Genomic DNA, 22,002 nt, shown 5'->3' with positions numbered 1-22,002 from the left:
GTCCTGCGCACAGCGGAAAGGAGGGTCCGACGAGTACGCCCGCCTCTACCCATGCATCAGAACACCAATAGGAACATATCTGATTTATTTACATTACTCCGATTTGTCAATCTTCGTGCTCCTTGCACAGGGGTCAAATTGCGGGGATTATTGTTTCCGGTTTTTAGTATTGATGGGAAAACGGGTTGGAAAACGAGGCTTTCAGAAGGCATTGGCGCTTTCAACAAATTGTGCCGAAAAACTGTTCATTACTCGTCAATTACCTGAATGTTCCATAGTTTCCTACTCTACCCTCTAAACTACCGGTCAGGTAAACGTTTTTGTACAAATCATAACTATAGTAAACAAAAATATAAACGCAACATGCAACAATTTCAAAGATTTTGCCGAGTCACAGTTCATATAAGGAAATACATAAATTGATACTGACTGGTCACAGATACCTTAGAAGAAAAGGTAGCCCCCGTGGATCAGAAAACCAGTCAGTATCTGGTGTGACAACCAAGCAGCGTGCAGTGGCGATTTTAGCATGCATTTCTTGGTGGGGCAAACTCAAAAAAAATGTACATTCATGCCAGCAAAGCCACTACACAACACTAAACAAAACATTAATTGTCCCATAACGGTGACAAACGATGCCCACAAACTGTTAGGGCCTATATAAAGTTGTCCCAAAACCGGAGCTTTCTTTTCAGTGAATCCTTACCACTGCTGCACCTGGCTATTAGCAGAGCCTTGCCTAGCAGCAAAACAGTTAATTCAGCCTCATTTACTGCCTTAAAAAAAACAGCTGATATGGCTAATACTAGCTTAAACAAATATGGTTTCTACTGACAATTGAGATGTACAAACTATGGCATAAGGGGACGACGAGCGGATAAGAGGCAATATTTCGATGAAGACATTAATGAGCGAACTAGGACCGACGTCAATATTTGTATTTATTAGGGATCCTCATTGGCAGCAGCTACTCTTCCTAGGGTCCAAACACATTTAAGGCACTTACATTACATATAAAACTAAATATAAAAAAGTACATCATATAACATTATTACACCACTAGATATCTACAATACAAAATGTATATTAGAATATTAGATTGTACATGTGTGTAGAGTGCATGTGCTAGCTTATGTCTGTACCTTTTGTGTGTGTCTCTTCACAGTCCCCGCTGTTCCATAAGGTGTATTTTTAGCTGTTTTTTAATTCTGATTCTACTGCATCTGTTACCTGATGTGGAATAGAGTTCCATGTAGTCATTGCTCTATGTAGTACTGTGCGTCTCCCATAGTCTCTTCTGGACTCGGGGACTGTGAAGAGACCTTTGGTGGCATGTCTTGTGGGGTATTCATGGGTGTCCAAGCTGTGTGCTAGTAGCTATAGTCTCTACAGACCCGGATTCGATCCCGGGCTATATCACAACCGGCCGTGATCGGGAGTCCCATCGGGCGGCGCACAATTGGCCCAGCGTCGTCTGGGTTAGGGAGAGTTTGGCCGGGGGGGCTTTACTTGGCTCATCGCGCCTTAGCGACTCCTTGTGGCGGTCCGGGCGCCTGCAGGCTGACCTTGGTTATCAGGTGAACGGTGTTTCCTCCGACACATTAGTGAGGCTGGCTTCCAGGTTAAGCGGGCGGGTGTTAAGAAGCGCGGTTTGGCGGGTCATGTTTCGGAGGACGCATGACTCAACCTTTGCCTCCCGAGCCCGTTGGGGAGTTGAAGCGATAAGACAATATCGAAATTGGGGAGAAAAAGGGGGTAAATAATAGTTGTATTGTTGAATATTACTATTTTAATATGCATAATGAAGCATGCTACGTAGCTGAGGAATTCAGGGAGCCCATAGTCCTAGGCTAGCTCTCAATTTCAACTCTGTTTTTAGCCAAAACTAAACGTTTATCTTTCGTTTGGAAGTTTGGCCTTTTCTCTATTTTTCCCATGGTAAGTTTGTTGCACTAGCAACTGTTAGCTAACGGTTTATACACCAGTAAAGAATTCCCTGAAATTTTGCTAATAATGGAACAGGCTTTAACTTGTTTCAATAATATTACTTTGTTTGAATCCTTTTGCTTGTTCATTTAGGACCTAGGTGAAATGAAGTGTTTTTAGCTGTGTGTTTTGTCAGTGTGTGTGTTGTTCATTACTAGACAGCCATGTTGATTGTCACTCAGGCAAATTCTGAAATGGCTGCCTGTGTCCTTGCTTGATACAATAATTAGTTTAACCATGTGTGCTTGTAATTTTTACTTTTTTGAGGTGAGCATTACACCTGTATCTTTGCACAACTGTCTATTTTAAGTAGGCTACTGGAAAATGTTAATTCTCAACTCCCAACATTTAATTCCAACGGTTCTTTGTTAAAATGTCAACTCCCAACATTTAATTCCAACGGTCCTTTGTTATGTGACTACCATTTGAAGAGCTACGGTGAAAAGAATGGTTCACCTCCAGGGATTAACATAACCATCAGTAGGGCCATACTTTGTCTGCCTTTCACCTACACATAGGGGAGGAATGTAAAAGATCAGTAATGTGTTTTTTTATCAGTTAAACAATTCTCAGAGCAGGCTCAACTTCCACGACTGCAATAAATGCCATAAATTGTCTGTCTTTCACTTAAACAATGGAGAGGAACCATAAATATCAGTTTTAGTCTACTGGAATTCATTGCAGTTTGGTTGTTTTCACTTAAAAAATAAATAACAAGTCGCCAACCTCGGAGCAGGCTCAACTTGTGTGACTGCTCAGTTCACTTGCCCCAGGCAATGTTTTCCCTATGTAACCGATGTGAAATGGCTAGCTAGATAGCGGTGGTGCGCGCTAGCAGACTTTCAGTCGGTGACGTCACTTGCTCTGAGACATGAAGTAGTGGTTCCCCTTGCTCTGCAAGGGCCGCAGCTTTTGTGGAGCGATGGGTAACGATGCTTCGTGGGTGTCAGTTGTTGATGTGTGCAGAGGGTCCCTGGTTTGCGCCCGGGTCGGGGCGAGGGGACAGACTAAAGTTATACTGTTACACCTACATGCATTTAGCAGCGGCACGCTGAATAAACTGTGCAAGATTCAACACAAGTTTTATCTGTCATTGTGTGGGTTTAGTGCCCACCACAAGTGATCTTTGTAGGAGAAGTGATAAGCTAGGGAAGGCAGTACGGGAGCCAAGGTGCAGCATGACGAGATGGATTTTCAGCCTGTGGCAGAAGATGGGCAGCGACTCCACTTTTCTTGACGGTGGTGGGAAAGATGATCCACCACTGTGGTGGCTGCTGAGAGGAGCTGGACTGGGATGAACAGCTGCAGGCGGCTCAGATCGATGGAAGTGCCTAGAGGCATAATAGACCTTAGATGTACCAAGTTGTAAAATGGAAATATTTATATCACCCATCAGATCACCTGTCAGAGAAGTGTAGAAAGTCTATCAGAGGGCACTGTTTGTGGACAGGGCAAGGGTTAAGATTAATAATAGCAGGCAAGCAGTTTAATATGAGACACTCCATTAAACTGATCAACAACAGAAGCAGCAGACTCGGAAAGAGTCCTTCAGCCCAACCATCCTCTCTATTTTCTTCCTTCCTTCTCTGCTGGGTACTAACAGAGTATCCATTATATTGACCAGATGCTCAAATGGCTGCTCTAACAATGAAAATAAATGTCTTCAAAAATGGAAGGCAGTCAGGAGGCAAGATCAGGTGGGACCATTCTAGCCAATGAGAGGGTAGATATGCGTGAACAACAGGCACATCTCCGATATAAAGTGTTTTTCTCAAAGTTGCCAGGATGTCACGTCCTACTTAAATCTGTTCACTCGTAACAACCTAAGCATTACAAAACTTCTATTCAATCAAATAAGCCATAACATTTTTGTTGACCAATTTCGACACTCATTGACCTCCAAAAACTCCTTGCTTGGTGAGCGGAAAAAAAACACCACTTGCTGGAGAAGACAGATTTTGGGCCCAGTTATCCCTCTCGCTATGCACGGCGGTGAGTAGGTTGTGACTTGTGGGTGTGTCAATGGAGCTTTGAGAGCAAGGCTGAGAGCGAGGGGTCATGACCGTCGTGTGTATGTGTACCTGCGTTAGCATGATGGTGAGTGTAGGATCAGATCAGGTGTGTACTGTAGACTGTAACACAGGGATTTTGGCTGCTTCTCTCCTATGCAACCGCTCTGACGGGAGGATGTCCCCTTCATTGGCAGGGCACACAGGTGGCAGTCTGGACATACATAGACATACACGTTTTAGAGAAGGTAGACTACGCACAGACACACCAGAGGAGAGAAGGCAGAAGTGCTATCCAGGCATTCTACAGAGTTGTATGCAACAGGTGAATGAGTCAGTGTATGTAAGACTAAGTATGTGTGTATGACTCACAGTATCGGAAGTAGAATTTGTGTAGGTGCGCTGACAGTAAGCCAAGTGTGCAAGTTGCCCCACACAGATGGAGAGAACACCTGCGTCACATTTCAGCCTCTTTACCTAAGGAAATTGTCAACTTTTATTGCTGCTAGTTATTTCAGCTTGACAAAACTGGACATCTCATTTATGTATTATAAAGAATGGTTTCATATAAAACCAATTAACAATAACATGAAATGTGCAACATTAGCTGTTAGACTTGCCAATACCATTGCATGGAGGTGGAGGTCGCTCAGGGATTGGATGTCTGAGCTCTCCTTTACAGCCAGCGACACCCACAGGAACAAAATGGGTGATGGCTTGAGGGCTCTGGGTGAAGTTAGGAAATGCTGTTCTACCTACTTCCTCCAGCCTGAATGGAGGAGAGGAAACCATCTCCATTACTGTGACATTGGCTCTCGCACAGAACTTGAGGTGGGCCAATGAGGCCAGGAAGTGGTTCCAGTCCTTTGAAAGAAAATATGCATTTCCATTTTCCTGTTAATCTACAGTAGTCTGCAGTCTGCTACCAAGAGGGAATGTTTTGACCTGCATGCCCAAGATGCATTGAGCAGACAGACTGCCAGGAACCCATCACACACCTGTATCACAACAGATTGCTGCTATAAAAACTGACAGCTATACAGGATTCAGACAAATAAACCACAAGAGCATTGCATTCACCACCTGATTTAGACAGGTCCACAGGGATGACGTAGCCTTAGTCCAACATCAAGCCTCGAGCTGTTCTCTCCAATACTACCGTACATTGCTTGCCATGTTGTCAAGGTTAAGACAGACAACAGAATTTACCAGTCAAGTACAACTTCCGTATCTGCTTTTCTTGATATCAAAAGTGCAGCACCTAGCTAGCCATACAGCCCCATACTATCTAGCTCTCTAGCTAACTCGGATCCGAAGTCAACCAGCTAGCAAGCAGGCTTTGATACAACTGCAAACTAAATCATGACCATCCATCTCTAAACTAGCTACATCTGAAGTAAGCAGTTCACATGAGAAAACTAGCTAGTACTAGTAACAGTTACTGGTAGTTACATTTCAAACTCAGTTTATGCAGGAATATTTATGACCATTGATTTGAAAGGCAGAGGAATCGGAAAGATCGAACTCAGATAAACGGTTGATTGATGGAAAGCATAGCCACCTGCATTGTCATTGGATCTAAAAAGGTGTGATGACCGTATATCCCTTTTTTCAGTCAGAATTGTTTTGCTTTCAGGACACACTTTTCACGGCACTTTGATACAAAGTGATTTTCGTAGCAGGTTAGGAGAGCATTTTCGCTAACTCTAACTAGAACCCTTTTCCTAACAACCTCAGTCTTCTAACCTGCTACGAAAAAGTCACTCCCGTATCGAAGTGGTGAGAAAATAATGTTTCTCTTTTGCTTTCAAGTAGGCTTCAGAAAATCTGTGCCATCTGATAGAAGTGTCAGACAACAAAAGACAGTATGCCAGCTTTGTATTTATGAATAAGCTACAGTACACAACTGAAGTTCAAAACTCATTTAATGACAACCATTGACCATTGAATAAAAAAAACTGGACACATTCAAGCCTTTATCTGTCAAATGAGAAATGTAATACATATTTTGATCTGATTACGGTCTTAATAGCGTTGATATGAATTAAATGAATTGACCAGTAGCCTTAGCAGCATGAATCAAATGGTAGAATACTTTAGGATTCAAATTGAAAATAGATTTAAAAAATGGAAAACAAAATCATTCTCTATTGCCCAAACAAAGTATTTTTTGTGCGTCTAAGAGGTACAATTTCCTACCTCAATATTGTCAATAGTGGAAGTCTCATTTCAAACAGTTATACCATCTCACATTACATTCAATATGAGACAGCCAGTATGAGCAAAACATGATTTTGTTTTTTAAACTGTTAAAACACATTCCCTTATCTCAAACAGCAGTGCAGTAAACAGTATACACATGCTAACCCTGAGCTTACTGTTGTAGTGTATATCCATTTGCATTACATTTGTAATCATTTCCCCTTTTCAAATGAAATCCAGCACCCCTCAGTTTATTTTCTTACACTGATGGATGTGTGCGTGTAGGGTTAATTTAAAGGTTACGGGTTAGGTAGACCAGGTGACATGTATAGGTGTGAAAGCCCAGGTGTCGGGGTGTCCCATGTGCATCAGGTCTGAGTAGGGAGAGGAACTCCACTGGAAAGCAGGTACCTGGTCCCACGTGGGTCCACTCGCTGCCAAGAATCCAAACTCACGCCACAGCCCATAAGACGTCACCTACACACACGCAAAGGTACGCACAGAGCCAATTACAGGAGGCATGACATTACAGCTCACCTAACTCATACTTAGATAGATGGAGGAGAGAGAGGATGAGCAAGACAAAAGTAGAGGGAGGACAGCCTTACCTTCATATCCGTTCCACCATGTGGTCTCTGCTTCAGCGCTCCAAAGGGATATGTCCCGTTAGCCTGGTTCAGGTCGGAGCGGGCCGAGATGGTGTTCTCCCCGTTAGCAGGCGGGTCGCAGCCCTCGCACCGTGACAATGGGTCCTCCTTAAAGTTATTATACCTACACAGAGAGAACGGGAAGGGATATTTTTATACATAGGCTAAAATGTCAGTAGGGGTACTCGTATACAGGTCAGGTGTGGACAATTCCACAGTAACGGAATTGCGCTGAGACTCCGATTTTTCACTTAAAAAAGGTATGCCAAACAAAACATACAACTCTGCACAAGGACTACTTTTAACAATTTACACTGAACATTTTAAAAAACATTTACTGCAAGAACTGTACAGATGCAAAGTTTGGTAACATCTTCCTCAGTTTGTGTGTCCACATTTTCCAAAAACTCTTAAATACCTGCTCTGAATTAAGATTCAACAATGTCTGCAGAACGAATGGGGTGTCAGCTATGACATGACACATTGAAAAAATCTCTTGGATATTGAACTACAGTAAGTGAAGTGGATTTACACCCGGTAACGGAATTGCAGTAACGGAATCATGGGTTCCTGATGTGTACTACAAAGAAATGCATAACTATGAATGTATTTCTCTTCATGGTGATGCTTTCTAAATAGGTACAAAAAGGTATAAATATGCAATATCCTTGTTTGCATATTTGGGTATTATTCTACACAGTGGCTATTATTTTAATGAGCTCTGCCCCAAACAAGACAAAATTCAGTTGGTCCAGACCAAATCTGAACCAATCATAGACGTCTACATTTCACAAGTTTGGACATCAATGTACAGAACAACACACATCTACCAAAATTGAATTTGCTAGTGGCAGTTTGATGCTGATTGACATCTCATTTCACCTCATTGAAAGAAGCATTTATTTTGACGGTTTCAAATCGAGGACAGGGAAGAGAGAATATTAACGTTGGTTGTGAGATACAGAAGAATAAGAATAACAGACAGAAGAAGAGAGAATATTACCACAGCTCCACAAGCTCTTTTTGCGATTGGCGAAAGCATCATATTTGAAGTAAGTTTTAAGGTTCAGAATTGAGTTTAGGTTTCCTGAACAATTTTTACGAAAGTTGAGTCGCTGTGTAAGTTAACGTTACACCTTTGGCTCCATGTATACTTACCCTTGTCTCAGGGTTGTGAGTTTGTGGTTGAAGATATCCCTCTAGTGGTGTGGGGGCTGTGCTTTGGCAAAGTGGCTGGGGTTATATCCTGCCTAGTGTCGTAGCTGAATCAGAATTAGTTGGGTAACATAGATAAATAAGATGTTTTATTGTTACATCATAATATGCTTATGTGAGATACTTGTCATTAGAATGTCTTCTTTTGGACTATACTGTTGGCAGTTTAATTTGCCTTTCTTCTCTAGGGAAAAGTCACTTGGGGCCCAGAGAGGGGAGAGGTCAGGCTTGTCTTTTACATGTCTGGTAATATGCAGAATATCAGAAAGGGAGAAGTCAGAATTGAACATTGTCTTCATATGTGAATGTATCTGTTAAACCATGTGAAGGGCTCCACAATGTCTGTACGCCAGTCACCCTCCTTTTCCCATTGGGAGGAGGAGTATGGCAGTGTCTGGAACCATTGTATTACCCCTCTGATGTTGCACTAATCTTGAGATAGTATATGACCTAGAAGTCACTCCCCCCAGTGAGCTTGTCCAGGAGGGGGAGAAGAGGGGGTGTATTTGAGATGGGAGTATCTAGAATTGACAATTGATATATGCCATTGGATGAGGTAATGTTTTGGTACTATGAAGTACCAAGAACGAGACGTAGAACCTCGTCTTAGAGACCAAACTGAACGATAATTTATAGCTAATGCTATCTGGCTATGGGATACTCCTCTCTCAAGTAAAAGGCCCTTTGTGAAGTTTCTGAGATCTGTGGTTCGTCATGCGAGTTGAGAGGGGTGTATCTTGGCTATAAAAGATACTAGAATTCTTTTGTAAGGACTCTCAGAATTCATTTATAGACACTGAATTGATCTGAGAGTCAAAGGGCTATGTTGAAGCTCATATGAATTAAAGATTAAATTTAAGTATAACTGACTTGTGTGTGGTTTGTAAACTCTCCTCATTTAGTAATACAGGAAATTACCACGACACTAGACAGGGCTCTAACTCCCCTAGCTCCAGACTTGCTTGGAAACACGAGCAATGGACATATTCTGCCTGTTTGGTCCTGTCCGGGGGTATCGTCGGGCAGGGCCACAGTGTCTCCCGACCCCTCCTGTCTCAGCCTCCAGTATTTATGCTGCAGTAGTTTATGTGTCGGGGGGCTAGGGTTAATCTGTTATATCTGGAGTATTTCTCCTGTCTTATCCGGTGTCCTGTGTGAATTTAAGTATGCTCTCTCTAATTCTCTCTCGGAGGACCTGAGCCCTAGGACAATGCCTCAGGACTACCTGGCCTGATGACTCATTTCTGTTCCCAGTACACCTGGCCGTGCTGCTGCTCCAGTTTCAACTGTTCTGCCTGCAGCTATGGAACCCTGACCTGTTCACCAGATGTGCTACCTGTCCCAGACCTGCTGTTTTCAACTCTCTAGAGACAGCAGGAGAGGTAAATACTCTGAATGATCGGCTATGAAAAGCCAACTGACATTTACTCCTGATGCACCCTCTACAACCACTGTGATTATTATTATTTGACCCTGCTGGTCATCTATGAACATTTGAACATCTTGGCCATGTACGGTTATAATCTCCACCTGGCACAGCCAGAAGAGGACTGGCCACCCATCATAGCCTGATTCATCCCTAAGTTCTAGTCTTTCTAGGGAGTTCTTCCTAGCCACCGTGCTTCTACATCTGCATTGCTTGCTGTTTGGGGTTTTAGGCTGGGTTTCTGTATAGCACTTTGTGACATCGTCTGACGTAAAAAGAGCGTTATACATCAATTTGATTGATTGAACAGACAGTTAATCAGATAAGAGAGATTGGTTCCCAACATTATGTTTACATCTGTGCTGGTAATACACGCATATACAGTGTAGTGTCATAAGTTACAGTATACGAATGTTTAGCTAATGTGGGGTAACTAGTAGGCTACAGCTGTCAGTGTTCAGCAAGTTAACATTCAGCAATTTGAAATCCATTAACTCAGATTTTTGTACTTGAACTCAAAACGAACAATTGTCATTATCAATCTGTTAACGTTACTCAAAAGATTACCACAATTTGCAGATAGCCTGTTTGCTATCGTAAAGGTGTCAGAAATTATAGCTAGCTAAGTTACTTACTGCAGCGTAGGGCTAGCCATGATCTAACTAATAACTTTAGGCTGGTAGTTGATTTTAAGGTACAGTTATGATAATGGGGATTTGTAATTAAGATTGGACTAATATGTGGGTAATTGGATGCTTAGATGTAACCAGACGGTCTAATTTTTGCATAGGGTCAATTAAACATGAAAAGAAAGGGAGATAAAGAAGCACCAACAGGCAGATCAGGTGCAAACAGACCCCAGCCCTTTGCATCACCACCGGACCCCAGAGCAGCTCCCTAACCGAGGCTACTCAGAGTGGTCAGATTTCCCAAGGACCCAGTCTACCACCAGGTCAGTTCAGAATTTAAGTTTAGCTTCAGCTTGTAATATATGATTTTGTCAGATGAAGCCTCACTTTAAAATGTTGGTTGTTGATTCATGGGTGTTCTTATTTTTATGGCTGTGGCATTTTTATTGTGGTTATACGCTAATGGTTCTTGTGTTATTTTAATGTAATATATGTATCAAGGGATGACACAGAGACCTCTGGCTCTGAGCAAGACAGTGGGCCAGAGCTGCCAGGAGATGTCATCGAGACCCTCCCTACTGCATCAAGCACCAGATATGCTGTTCCAAAAGGACCCAATGGTAGGCCAGGCCTATACTTTAAACTACACATTTTAGTTAGCAGCTGTTAGTATCTAATCTTGTGGATCCCTTAATTATACATTTCCATAGAGATATGACACATTATTTAATTTATATTTCAGAATATGTATTTCAGAATATTTCAAGATCCAGAGAAGAGGGTCCTGTATAGCCGTGTTTGAAAACATTTCACAGAACTCAACATGGTACTAGGAAAAGGGCTTTCAACATCAGTACTTACATTAAAACAATTGCAGATATGCTCCTATTAACTGCCACTCAAAATATAGCGCAGATGACAGAGAGTCTGATGACTCTCACAACAAGGGTAATTTCTTGACAATCTTAGAAGAAATAGCAAAGCATGACCCTCTCGTAGAGAAAAGGATGAATGCATGTGGCAATGCTAAGTACACAAACCACTAAATCCAGAAGGAAGTTCTTGAGGGCTGACCTGAGATGGTATAAAGTGAAATAATAAGAGAAGTAAAAGAAAGTGACGTTTTTAGTGTAATTGCAGATGAAACCAAAGTTTTAAAGAAAAAATAACAAATGTATTTCGTTGTGATGTACTATTACAACAGGGCCATCCACGAAAGCTTTTTACACTTTCAGTCAGCTGAAAGCTTAGATGCAGCAGGTCTCACAAAAATTATAATTGATTGCCTTGAAAAACATGGTCTGGACTACAGAAATGATCTTGTGGGGAAAGGCTATGACGGTGCATCCATCATGAGCGGAAAGCATTCTGGTGTGTCTGCACGGATTAAAAACAGTGCAAGATTTGCATTTTATGTGCACTGTAATGCACATTGTTTGAATTTGGTTCTTGTCAATGCTGTAAAATCCGTGCCTGAGGCAGTTAATTTTCTTGCTCTCCTGCAGAAGCAGGAGGGGTCTATGGCTCGTACGTTCATCTCAAGTGGCTTGCAGTTCAGAAAGAACTGTATCCGCAGCAGCCCAGGGAACTACAGAGACTTAGGGATGTAAGGTGGACTTGCAGTTACATGGCATGCCGTAATCTGAGGGACAGGATTCCAGCAGTTCTGAGAGTGCTACAGGGTATCACACTTGATAATAGTGGTGATAGTTCAGTAGAGGCAGGGGGCCTTCTTTCTCAGATAGATTTACATTTCATAGAGCTTTTGGTTACCTTTTGTAATGTGGTTGGTGATGCCAAATGTCTTTCTGACATGCTCCAATCAAGCTCTCTTGACCTAGCAAGGGCTGTGGATCTAGTAGGCTCCCTTACAGACACATTACAGGACTACAGAAGTGAGGGTTACTTTGGAGAACTATGGAAAGAAGTTGAAGAGATTGCAGAGCACTGCAAAATAAGTGTACAAACAGCCTAAAACAAGCTTAAGATTTCACAACTCATTGATGATGAGCACTGTAGGAGAAAAATAGTGACCAAAGTGATGGTGAGAGCTTCCAAAGACCTATCTTTTATCAGGTGCTTGACAGTCTCACAGCTGAGCTGCAGAATCGTTTTTCAAAGATGATTTGCGAGAATGCAAGGGGTCCAGTCTCTCAACCCAAAGAGCACAACATTCTTGAATGAGGAGCCTGTTTGCTTTTGCTCAGACCTTTGAGTCAGATTTAGAGGACCTCAAACATGAGGTTCATCAAACCAAGTGGCTTCTTGATAGGAGATATCCACATAATTTTCAATTCTTCATGATGCCATCTATTTTGTGAAGTGCACCAGTCCCTCCTGCAGCAAAGCACCCCCACAACATGATGCTGCCACCCCCGTGCTTCACGGTTGGGATGGTGTTCTTCGGCTTGCAAGCCCCCCCCTTTTTCATCCTAACATAATGGTCATATGGCCAAACAGTTCTATTTTTGTTTCATCAGACCAGAGGACATTTCTCCAAAAAGTACGATCTTTGTCCCCGTGTGCAGTTGCAAACCGTAGTCTGGCTTTTTTATGGCGGTTGTGGAGCAGTGGCTTCTTCCTTGCTGAGCGGCCTTTCAGGTTATGTCGATATAGGACTCGTTTTACTGTGGATATAGATACTTTTGTACCTGTTTCCTCCAGCATCTTCACAAGGTCCTTTGCTGTTGTTCTGGGATTGATTTGCACTTTTCGCACCAAAGTACATCCATATCTAGGAGACAGAAGGCATCTTCTTCCTGAGCGGTATGACGGCTGCGTGGTCCCATGGTGTTTATACTTTCATACTATTGTTTGTACAGATGAAAGTGGTACCTTGAGGCGTTTGGAAATTGCTCACAAGGATGAACCAGACTTGTGGAGGTCTACAATTTTTTTCTGAGGTCTTGGCTGATTTCTTTTGATTTTCCCATGATATCAAGCAAAGAGGCACTGAGTTTGAAGGTAGGCCTTGAAATACATCCACACACAGGTACACCTCCAATTGACTAAAATTATGTCAATTAGCCTATCAGAAGCTTCTGAAGCCATGACATCATTTTCTGGAATTTTCCAAGCTGTTTAAAAGGCACAGTCAACTTAGTGTATGTAAACTTCTGACCCACTGGAATTGTGATTCAGTGAACTGTAAGTGAAATAATCTGTCTGTAAACAATTGTTGGAAAAATTACTTGTGTCATGCACAAAGTAGATGTCCTAACCGACTTGCCAAAACTATAGTTTGTTAACAAGAAATTTGTGGAGTGGTTGAAAAACAAGTTAATGTTTTAATGACTCCAACCTAAGTGTATGTAAACTTCCGACTTCAACTGTGTTTGTGTGTGTGTGTGTGTGTGTACATATACATATACACACGAAAACGGAGTGACCCAAGTCTCTCCAGTATGCGAGTACAGTGTGTGTGTGAGAGAGAGAGAAAGAAATTGAGCTGCAGTTCCGAGGTAGTGACACTCATAGTATGTTAAAGAATTCCAGTAAGTAACCCTTTTGGACCAGACTATCTGCCACATTGAAGAACTCTGGGTTAAGTGAATTATCACTTTACCTCTAATCAGCAATCATAGGATTCATTCATGCTCCTTAGATGCCAGGTTAGGGTTACACACAAATTTTCTGTCATGGTCTATGGACCCCCTGAAGTAGCCTTGGCCACCCCATGTATAAAACTCTAGTTCCGCCACTGGACAACAAACTGTCATTGTCCAAACACACCAACACAGTCGTGAAGAGGGCACGACAAAACCTATTCCCCCTCAGGAGACTAAAAAGATTTGGTATGGGTCCTGAGATCCTCAAAAGGTTCTACAGCTGCAACATCGTGAGCATCCTGACTGGTTGCATCACTGCCTAGTACTGCAATTGCTCGGCCTCTGATCGCAAGGCACTACAGAGGGTAGTGCGTACGGCCCAGTACATCACTGGGGCTAAGCTGCCTGACATTCAGGACCTCTACACCAGGCGGTGTCAGAGGAAGGCCCTAAAAATTGTCAAAGACCCCAGCCACCCCAGTCATAGACTGTTCTCTCTACTACCGCATGGCAAGTGGTACCAGAGTGCCAAGTCTAGGACAAAAAGGCTTCTCAACAGTTTTTACCCCCAAGCCATAAGACTCCTGAACAGGTAACCAAATGGCTACCCGAACTATTTGCATTGTATGCCCCTCCCAACCCCTTTTTTTAAGCTGCTGCTACTCTCTGTTTATCACATATGCATAGTCACTTTAACTATACATTCATGAACATTCTACCTCAATTGGGCCGACCAACCAGTGTTCCCGCACATTGGCTAACCGGGCTATCTGCATTGTGTCCCACCCACCACCCCCTCTTTTACGCTACTGCTACTCTCTGTTCATCATATATGCATAGTCACTTTAACCGTATCTACATGTACATACTACCTCAATCAGCCTGACTAACCGGTGTCTGTATGTAGCCTCGCTACTGTCTTTTTACTGTTGTTTTATTTCTTTACCTACCTATTGTTCACCTAATACCTTTTTGCACTATTGGTTAGAGCCTGTAAGTAAGCATTTCACTGTAAGGTCTACCTACACCTGTTGTATTCAGCGCATGTGACAAATAAACTTTGATTTGGACCCATTGTCCATCTGTTTGACCACTTATCAAAGCCTTTGCTTATTCCAAATGTATGCCTTAAGTAAACATTTAAAAAATCACTTTTGACATGCTCCTATAAACTTCACATTGGTGCTCATGGGTCCTGTTACATGGAAATGACCGTGTATAAAAGCAGGTCTGTCCATCTCCCTCCTGTGACACATTTGGATTGAGGCCTCTGAATGGAGGCGTGTACCTCATGAGGTGGACCATGGAGTCCATGTCTGTGACGTGTGATTGGTTCCTTCTGAAGATCTGGGCTCGAGGATTCATGTCCAGAGAAAACCATGGACCAAACTGCTCTACCAGTTCTCTACAGCCGCTGGCATTAAACACCTCCTCATAGTACCTACACAAACACAAAGCGAGAGTGTGCGTCACACATTTACACGTTAAAGCTGAACAAATTATAACCACCATCTCCAACACCTGCAAGACCGACACAGTCAACTGCTCTTTTTATTAATAATATAGTTATTACTAGTGTGTGGTAGTTATAAATGTTATTGGTACTTACGGGATGTTGTAACTAGACCAGTAGCCTTTCTGCAGCAATTCCTGGGTTTTATCAGAGTGAACAACTAGCCCACTACAGAACAGAACCACACACACCTATTATTGTTACTGATAAATAACCAGCCCATTTCTCAAAATGTATATGTGTTGAGAGGTTGTTGTGTGTGTGTGTTGCCTGTCTTACGGGATCTGCTCCAGTACAGTAAACAGCTGCTCCTTAGTCTCTGTCATCCCTGGAGTGAAATGCCTGTAGTCCACTATCATCCACTGGTTATTATACCTAACACACACACACACACACACACACACAGACACACACACACACACACACACACACACACACACACACAGTATATCTCAAAAGTGAGTACACCCCTCACATTTTTGTAAATATTTGAGTATATCTTTTCATGTGACAACACTGAAGAAATGACACTTTGCTACAATGTAAAGTAGTGAGTGTACAGCTTGTATAACAGTGTAAATTTGCTGTCCCCTCAAAATAACTCAACAGACAGCCATTAATGTCTAAACCGCTGGCAACAAAAGTAAGTACACCCCTAAGTGAAAATGTCCAAATTGGGCCCAATTAGCCATTTTCCCTCCCCGGTGTCATGTGACTCGTTAGTGTTACAAGGTCTCAGGTGTGAATGGGGAGCAGGTGTGTTAAATTTGGTGTCATCGCTCTCACACTCCCTCATACTGACTGGTCACTGGAAGTTCAACATGGCACCTCATGGCAAAGAACTCTGAGGATCTGAAAAAAAGAATTGTTGCTCTACATAAAGATGGCCTGGGCTATAAGAAGATTGCCAAGACCCTGAAACTGAGCTGCAGCACGGTGGCCAAGACCATACAGCGGTTTAACTGGACAGGTTCCACTCAGAACAGGCCTCGCCATGGTCGACCAAAGAAGTTGAGTGCACGTGCTCAGCGTCATATCCAGAGGTTGTCTTTGGGAAATAGACGTATGAGTGCTGCCAGCATTGCTGCAGAGGTTGAAGGGGTGGGGGGTCAGCCTGTCAGTGCTCAGACCATACGCCGTACACTGCATCAAATTGGTCTGCATGGCTGTCGTCCCAGAAGGAAGCCTCTTCTAAAGATGATGCACAAGAAAGGCCGCAAACAGTTTGCTGAAGACAAGCAGACTAAGGACATGGATTACTGGAACCATGTCCTGTGGTCTGATGAGACCAAGATAAACTTATTTGGTTCAGATGGTGTCAAGCGTGTGTGGCGGCAACCAGGTGAGGAGTACAAAGACAAGTGTGTCTTGCCTACAGTCAAGCATGGTGGTGGGAGTGTCATGGTCTGGGGCTGCATGAGTGCTGCCGGCACTGGGGAGCTACAGTTCATTGAGGGAACCATGAATGCCAACATGTACTGTGACATACTGAAGCAGAGCATGATCCCCTCCCTTCGGAGACTGGGCCGCAGGGCAGTATTCCAACATGATAACGACCCCAAACACACCTCCAAGACGACCACTGCCTTGCTAAAGAAGCTGAGGGTAAAGGTGATGGACTGGCCAAGCATGTCTCCAGACCTAAACCCTATTGAGCATCTGTGGGGCATCCTCAAACGGAAGGTGGAGGAGTGCAAGGTCTCTAACATCCACCAGCTCCGTGATGTCGTCATGGAGGAGTGGAAGAGGACTCCAGTGGCAACCTGTGAAGCTCTGGTGAACTCCATGCCCAAGAGGGTTAAGGCAGTGCTGGAAAATGATGGTGGCCACACAAAATATTGACACTTTGGGCCCAATTTGGACATTTTCACTTTAAAAAAAAATAAATAATAATTTCACCACGTAGGCTAGTTGAGAACAAGTTCTCATTTGCAACTGCGACCTGGCCAAGATAAAGCATAGCAGTGTGAACAGACAACAACACAGAGTTACACATGGAGTAAACAATAAACAAGTCAATAACATAGTAGGGGGGGAAAAAAAGAAGAGAATCTATATACAATGTGTGCAAAAGGCATGAGGAGGTAGGCAATAAATAGGCCATAGGAGCGAATAATTACAATTTAGCAGATTAACACTGGGGTGATAAATCATCAGATGATCATGTGCAAATAGAGATACTGGTGTGCAAAAGAGCAGAAAAGTAAATAAATAAAAACAGTATGGGGATGAGGTAAGTAAATTGGGTGGGCTATATACCGATGGACTATGTACAGCTGCAGCGATCGGTTAGCTGCTCAGATAGCAGATGTTTAAAGTTGTTGAGGGAGATAAAAGTCTCCAACTTCAGAGATTTTTGCAAATCGTTCCAGTGGCAGGCAGCAGAGAACTGGAAGGAAAGGCGGCCAAATGAGGTTTTGGCTTTAGGGATGATCAGTGAGATACACCTGCTGGAGCGCGTGCTACGGGTGGGTGTTGCCATCGTGACCAGTGAACTGAGATAAGGCGGCGCTTTACCTAGCATAGTGTACCTACTTGCACTTAGGGGTGTACTCACTTTTGTTGCCAGCGGTTTAGACATTAATGGCTGTGTGTTGAGTTATTTTGAGGGGACAGCAAATTTACACTGTTATACAAGCTGTACACTCACTACTTTACATTGTAGCAAAGTGTCATTTCTTCAGTGTTGTCACATGAAAAGATATACTCAAATATTTACAAAAATGTGAGGGGTGTACTCACTTTTGTGATATACTGTACATATTATACATACAAGCGAGGGAATACATTAACTTTAAAGGTAGACACTCTACGTGGTATGTGGGTCTGTTTAGAGGCTGAGTAATTAATGACGATGATACACTAGTCAGTCTCAGGTTCCACTGTGCTTAGTAACTGAGGCTGATACGACACTGTGTAGATATTCTAGAGATCAGAGAAGGCTGGTGCGAGGAGCTATAGGAGGACGGGTTCATTGTAATGCCGGGAATGGAATAAATGGAACAGTATCAAACATATGGAAACCACATGTTGGACTCCATTTTATTCCAGCCATTACAAAGTCTATAGCTCCTCCCACTAGCTTCCACTGATAGAGATAGGCTAGAGAAATAAACAAATAAGCCGCAGAAGACAGATGACAGATAAATGTAACCATACAAAACAACATGAGTGCGTCACATCTCAGGGGACTTTGGCCTGAGTGGGCATTACTGATAAGTCCCAGCCCTGCTTTCCCAGGCCTGCCTGAAGTGTGTGTGTGTGTGTCATAAAAGACGACTCAGCACTTTAGAGACACTATTTTATCAGCTGACTTAACTCTGTCCTCCCCCCACTTATGATATTTAATGTGATGTTTTATCAACTCTATTATAGTTTCACTTCCCTTCATTCCTTAAAATTATAGTTCCCTTCACTCTTCCTCTCCTAGCTTCCTTTAAATGGATAGTTCAAAAGCCTGTACAAGAGTTGGTTTACAGAGCTCCAGCCTGACCGAACCGGAGAGATAACCAACATGGTGGACATCTACAGGAAGAATGGGAAAATGTCAACCAGAGGGACCACAGAGACTTACGTTCCGCTGTTGTGTTTGCTGAAAATCTCTGCCCACGCCTTGCCAGTTGTAGCCAGCCGATTGGCTACGATGTTCCTCAGCCACTCCATCACTGCTCCGGTTGGTTGAACAAACTTCCAGAGGGCGGGGTTACTGTTGCCGATGGTGGTCTCCAGAGTAACCTGAGGGACATCTTTAAAATAAAAAGACTACACACACTGTATATGCTATGTCCACACATATTACACACAGCTCTCACCAGCCCAGTGCTAAGGATGTAGAAGTCATCTCCAGAGAAGATGGAGCCTGGGTAGGAAGAGAACGCCTGGGTTCCACCAGGGATCATATCACTGTCTGAGAACAACAGAACACAGAAATCAAACTCAAAATATAGAACTCTGAACCACATAACTCATGTTTGGACTTTCCCAGTGTTCACATGCAGAGTTTCAATGAGTGTTTCATGAAGAGTGTATATGTTAGGGGGAAAGGGGGGACGTTGAGACGCTGTAGGCAGAGTTAAGTTATCCTTATGAGAGGTTTAGGGGTTAGGGTTACCTGTAGGAGAGACACGGTAGGCAAACTGGTACTTCTTTAGGATGCGCAGCATGGCCTGGTAGATGTTCCAGGTATCATGAGACACCAGTAGATCCTTGTTGCCAGGCAACAGCTTGATGAGGGCGGAGCAGGAGCCAGAGCCCAGAGTCCGTGAATGGCTGGATTTGTTTAGGGCCCCCTCAAGATCCTCTAGGTCTCCTCCCATCTGGAAAAGTCTGAATAGCCACATAAAAATTGAGGGTTGTCAGAGCTGTGATGCAAGGCATGGTTGGCCACACTTCATTTAGCTCACCATTTACATTGCTCCGGAGATGGGTACTCCACGTTAAATCAAGGGCGCTTACAGAGACTGTCACTAATGGGGTGAACTCAAACCCACCAATCACAGAGATCACAGACCACACTTACAGGAAGCCGAAGGGGTTGAGAGTGAAAGGGCCTCTGGGAAATGACAGCATATCATTGTAGCCGTCCTCCAGACCTTTCAGCTGCAGCAACGCCAACCGCACCTGAGAGAGAAAGTCTAAATGAAAAATATTCTCTACTAAGATGTTCTTCTTAGATCCCAAATGTGTACTGAATGAGACACTCTAGCAAGAATTATTTACTGTTTTGACACATAGAGAAAAGGAGCAGACACTTCATAATTTAGCACGCTGGCTGACCCAGACCCAGACCCAGCCAGTACCTGGTGCCAGTAGGGACAGTGTGGATGCTCCTCTATCTGCTGTCTGACCCACTGCAGGTTGGAAGTGATGTAATCCTTCAGTCTCTGGCAGAATCCCGACTCGAAGGTAAACGGACCGCAGTACCCCATAAGAGTGTTCATCCAGTGCTTATAGATCAGCTGAGACAAACACACACACAATCAGCTATAGATTGAATCCACTGCCCCAGCCGGATATGGTTTTAGGTTAGGGCAGACGGTCTCTACCTTACCTGGGAGGTAACTGCAGCCTCAACGGCCCCGGCAGCATACGCCTGGATGCTATCATTATAGTGTCCGCTAGTGGTCACTTCCAGATATGTCCAGCTGAGGGAGAAAACACTTAGTAAATACATCATGATCAAATTTGTTTGGGTGAGGAGTTCAACTCCGAATGGTTGTTTTGGACTGTCATAGGCAGTGTGGTTTATAATACCGGTATACAGTCACATTTTTACATTGAAGTAGGCCTTAGTAAGCTACTTTTACTGCATATTTTTTTGTAGCCTGCTCTACGTTTCAGAATTCCCTTGCAGTCCATCACATTTAGGTTGGGGGAAAAGTCGATGCAAAAAACGTTATGCTGACAGGTCCACAACAACTTGCCATGTTTTTTATTTCAGAAATTGACAGTCCTTTTCCAGATACAGCATAAATTACTGCTAAAGATTAAACATCCTGCCAACCAGAGTATGTGAGCGGAGTGGAGCGTGGCCAATTTGACTGGATTGCTGAGCGAATTTCCCAAAAACTGGAGCATAGGCCTTCTTCCCAGAAGGGTTAGCGAAAAGTGTTAAGGTTAGGGGAAGAGTTAGCTAACATGCTAAGTAGTTGCAAAGTAGGTAAAAAGTAGTAACTCGCAACCTTTTGGTAGCTAGACGTTCACGTTATACGCCCACTCATCCACCCTACTTTCGTTTTTGCCTTAAGTAACCATCTGATTTATGGAACCACACCAAATGTAACATATAGTTAATTTCAGTGTACCGGATTTACATTTACTATGTTACGTCTAGTCTATGAGTCCAGGCTCCAAGGCAGGACATAGAAACCCAATAATATATTGATAAGTAAATATCGAACAACTCGTCTTTGGCATGAATCGTACCAAACTATACCGCAAATAAAGGGTGTTATTATAAGCATTACAAGTGAATGTAGGGCGTTTTTCAGACAGCGTTAATCCTCGTTCACGTATGCATATATTTTTATGACAGGTCTGATGCGTATGTATGGCGTGCGCCAAATTAATACATCTCAGTATTTCTGCACATGCGCAGTCTTTTCAGAAATGGTGCACTTAAATCTCGTGTGAAATTTAGGCACCGTTTATAAATGAGGCCCTTGTGGTTTTAAAATTGTTGTGTTCATATTGGAATTTGGAACAGTAATTGGTTAAATTTTATTTCAAACCTACACTTTCAAATCTCTTTATTCCGCAACATGGGGACAACATAGCCCGCCATAGCCCAATTATCAATCCAACGTTATTGTCTAGACTTATTCAGAAGTCATATTCTGCTAAAATGGTTGTGGTAACTCGCTGTTTACCCAAACGCATATTTTTATTCCTACATCGTCTATGAACCTAGATTAGCTCTGGTCCAGGGAGTTGGTGCGCGTTAGCCGAGGAACTCGGTAATGCCCTAGCCCAGAGATACAGCTACATCAGATGACTGAATTTACCCCGAGTTCTTGATGTCGTCGGTAAAGTTCGCCCAGGCTACATAGTCGTCTCGGAACCCCTCCTCCAAGGACAGCTGGCCAGTTTGTTTATCGAGAACTGCAGAATAAATCTCGGCCCGAACAGACGTCCATGATAAATAAAAAACACATAAAAACATAAACATCTTCTCTGTTGTTACTGACATCTGTGTGCCCCTGTCAGCCATCTATATCAATGTAGTTCATGTGACCAAAGATGAAGGAATTTCAAAATAAAAGTCCAACCCTCTAACGTAGATAGATTATATGTTAAATTTTCTGATAAAATACAATTCAATAAAAACT

The 22,002-nt window shown here is 43.0% G+C and overlaps 1 protein-coding gene across 1 annotated transcript; it reads right to left on the bottom strand.

Moving 5' to 3' along the window:
* Positions 1-5,902: 5,902 nt before the first annotated feature.
* LOC120063298 (putative phospholipase B-like 2) lies at positions 5,903-21,895 on the bottom strand. Its single transcript, XM_039013587.1, has 12 exons — positions 21,679-21,895; positions 20,226-20,319; positions 19,975-20,133; positions 19,695-19,795; positions 19,287-19,501; positions 18,988-19,082; positions 18,750-18,910; positions 15,455-15,550; positions 15,272-15,343; positions 14,951-15,103; positions 6,806-6,968; positions 5,903-6,674 (listed from the first exon to the last, which is right to left on the bottom strand). The coding sequence occupies exons 1-12, from the start codon at positions 21,882-21,884 to the stop codon at positions 6,504-6,506; spliced, it is 1,686 nt and encodes a 561-aa protein (XP_038869515.1). The 5' UTR covers positions 21,885-21,895; the 3' UTR covers positions 5,903-6,503.
* Between the last annotated feature and the right edge of the window lie 107 nt (positions 21,896-22,002).

The sequence above is a fragment of the Salvelinus namaycush genome, chromosome 18 (assembly GCF_016432855.1).
Source record: "Salvelinus namaycush isolate Seneca chromosome 18, SaNama_1.0, whole genome shotgun sequence".
NCBI lineage: Eukaryota > Metazoa > Chordata > Actinopteri > Salmoniformes > Salmonidae > Salvelinus > Salvelinus namaycush.
Note: the sequence above shows the minus strand (reverse complement) of the source record. Positions and strands in the feature narration are given on the sequence as shown.

Bases quoted from the DNA above. Each gene is read 5' to 3' on its own strand.
- LOC120063298 (XM_039013587.1), bottom strand. From the start codon at position 21,884: ATGGCTGACAGGGGCACACAGATGTCAGTAACAACAGAGAAGATGTTT. The intron at 19,502-19,694 runs GTAAGTGTGGTC...GTGGCTATTCAG, and splicing joins CTCAACCCCTTCGGCTTCCT to ACTTTTCCAGATGGGAGGAG. The intron at 15,104-15,271 runs GTAAGTACCAAT...GTGTTTGTGTAG, and splicing joins TGGTCTAGTTACAACATCCC to GTACTATGAGGAGGTGTTTA.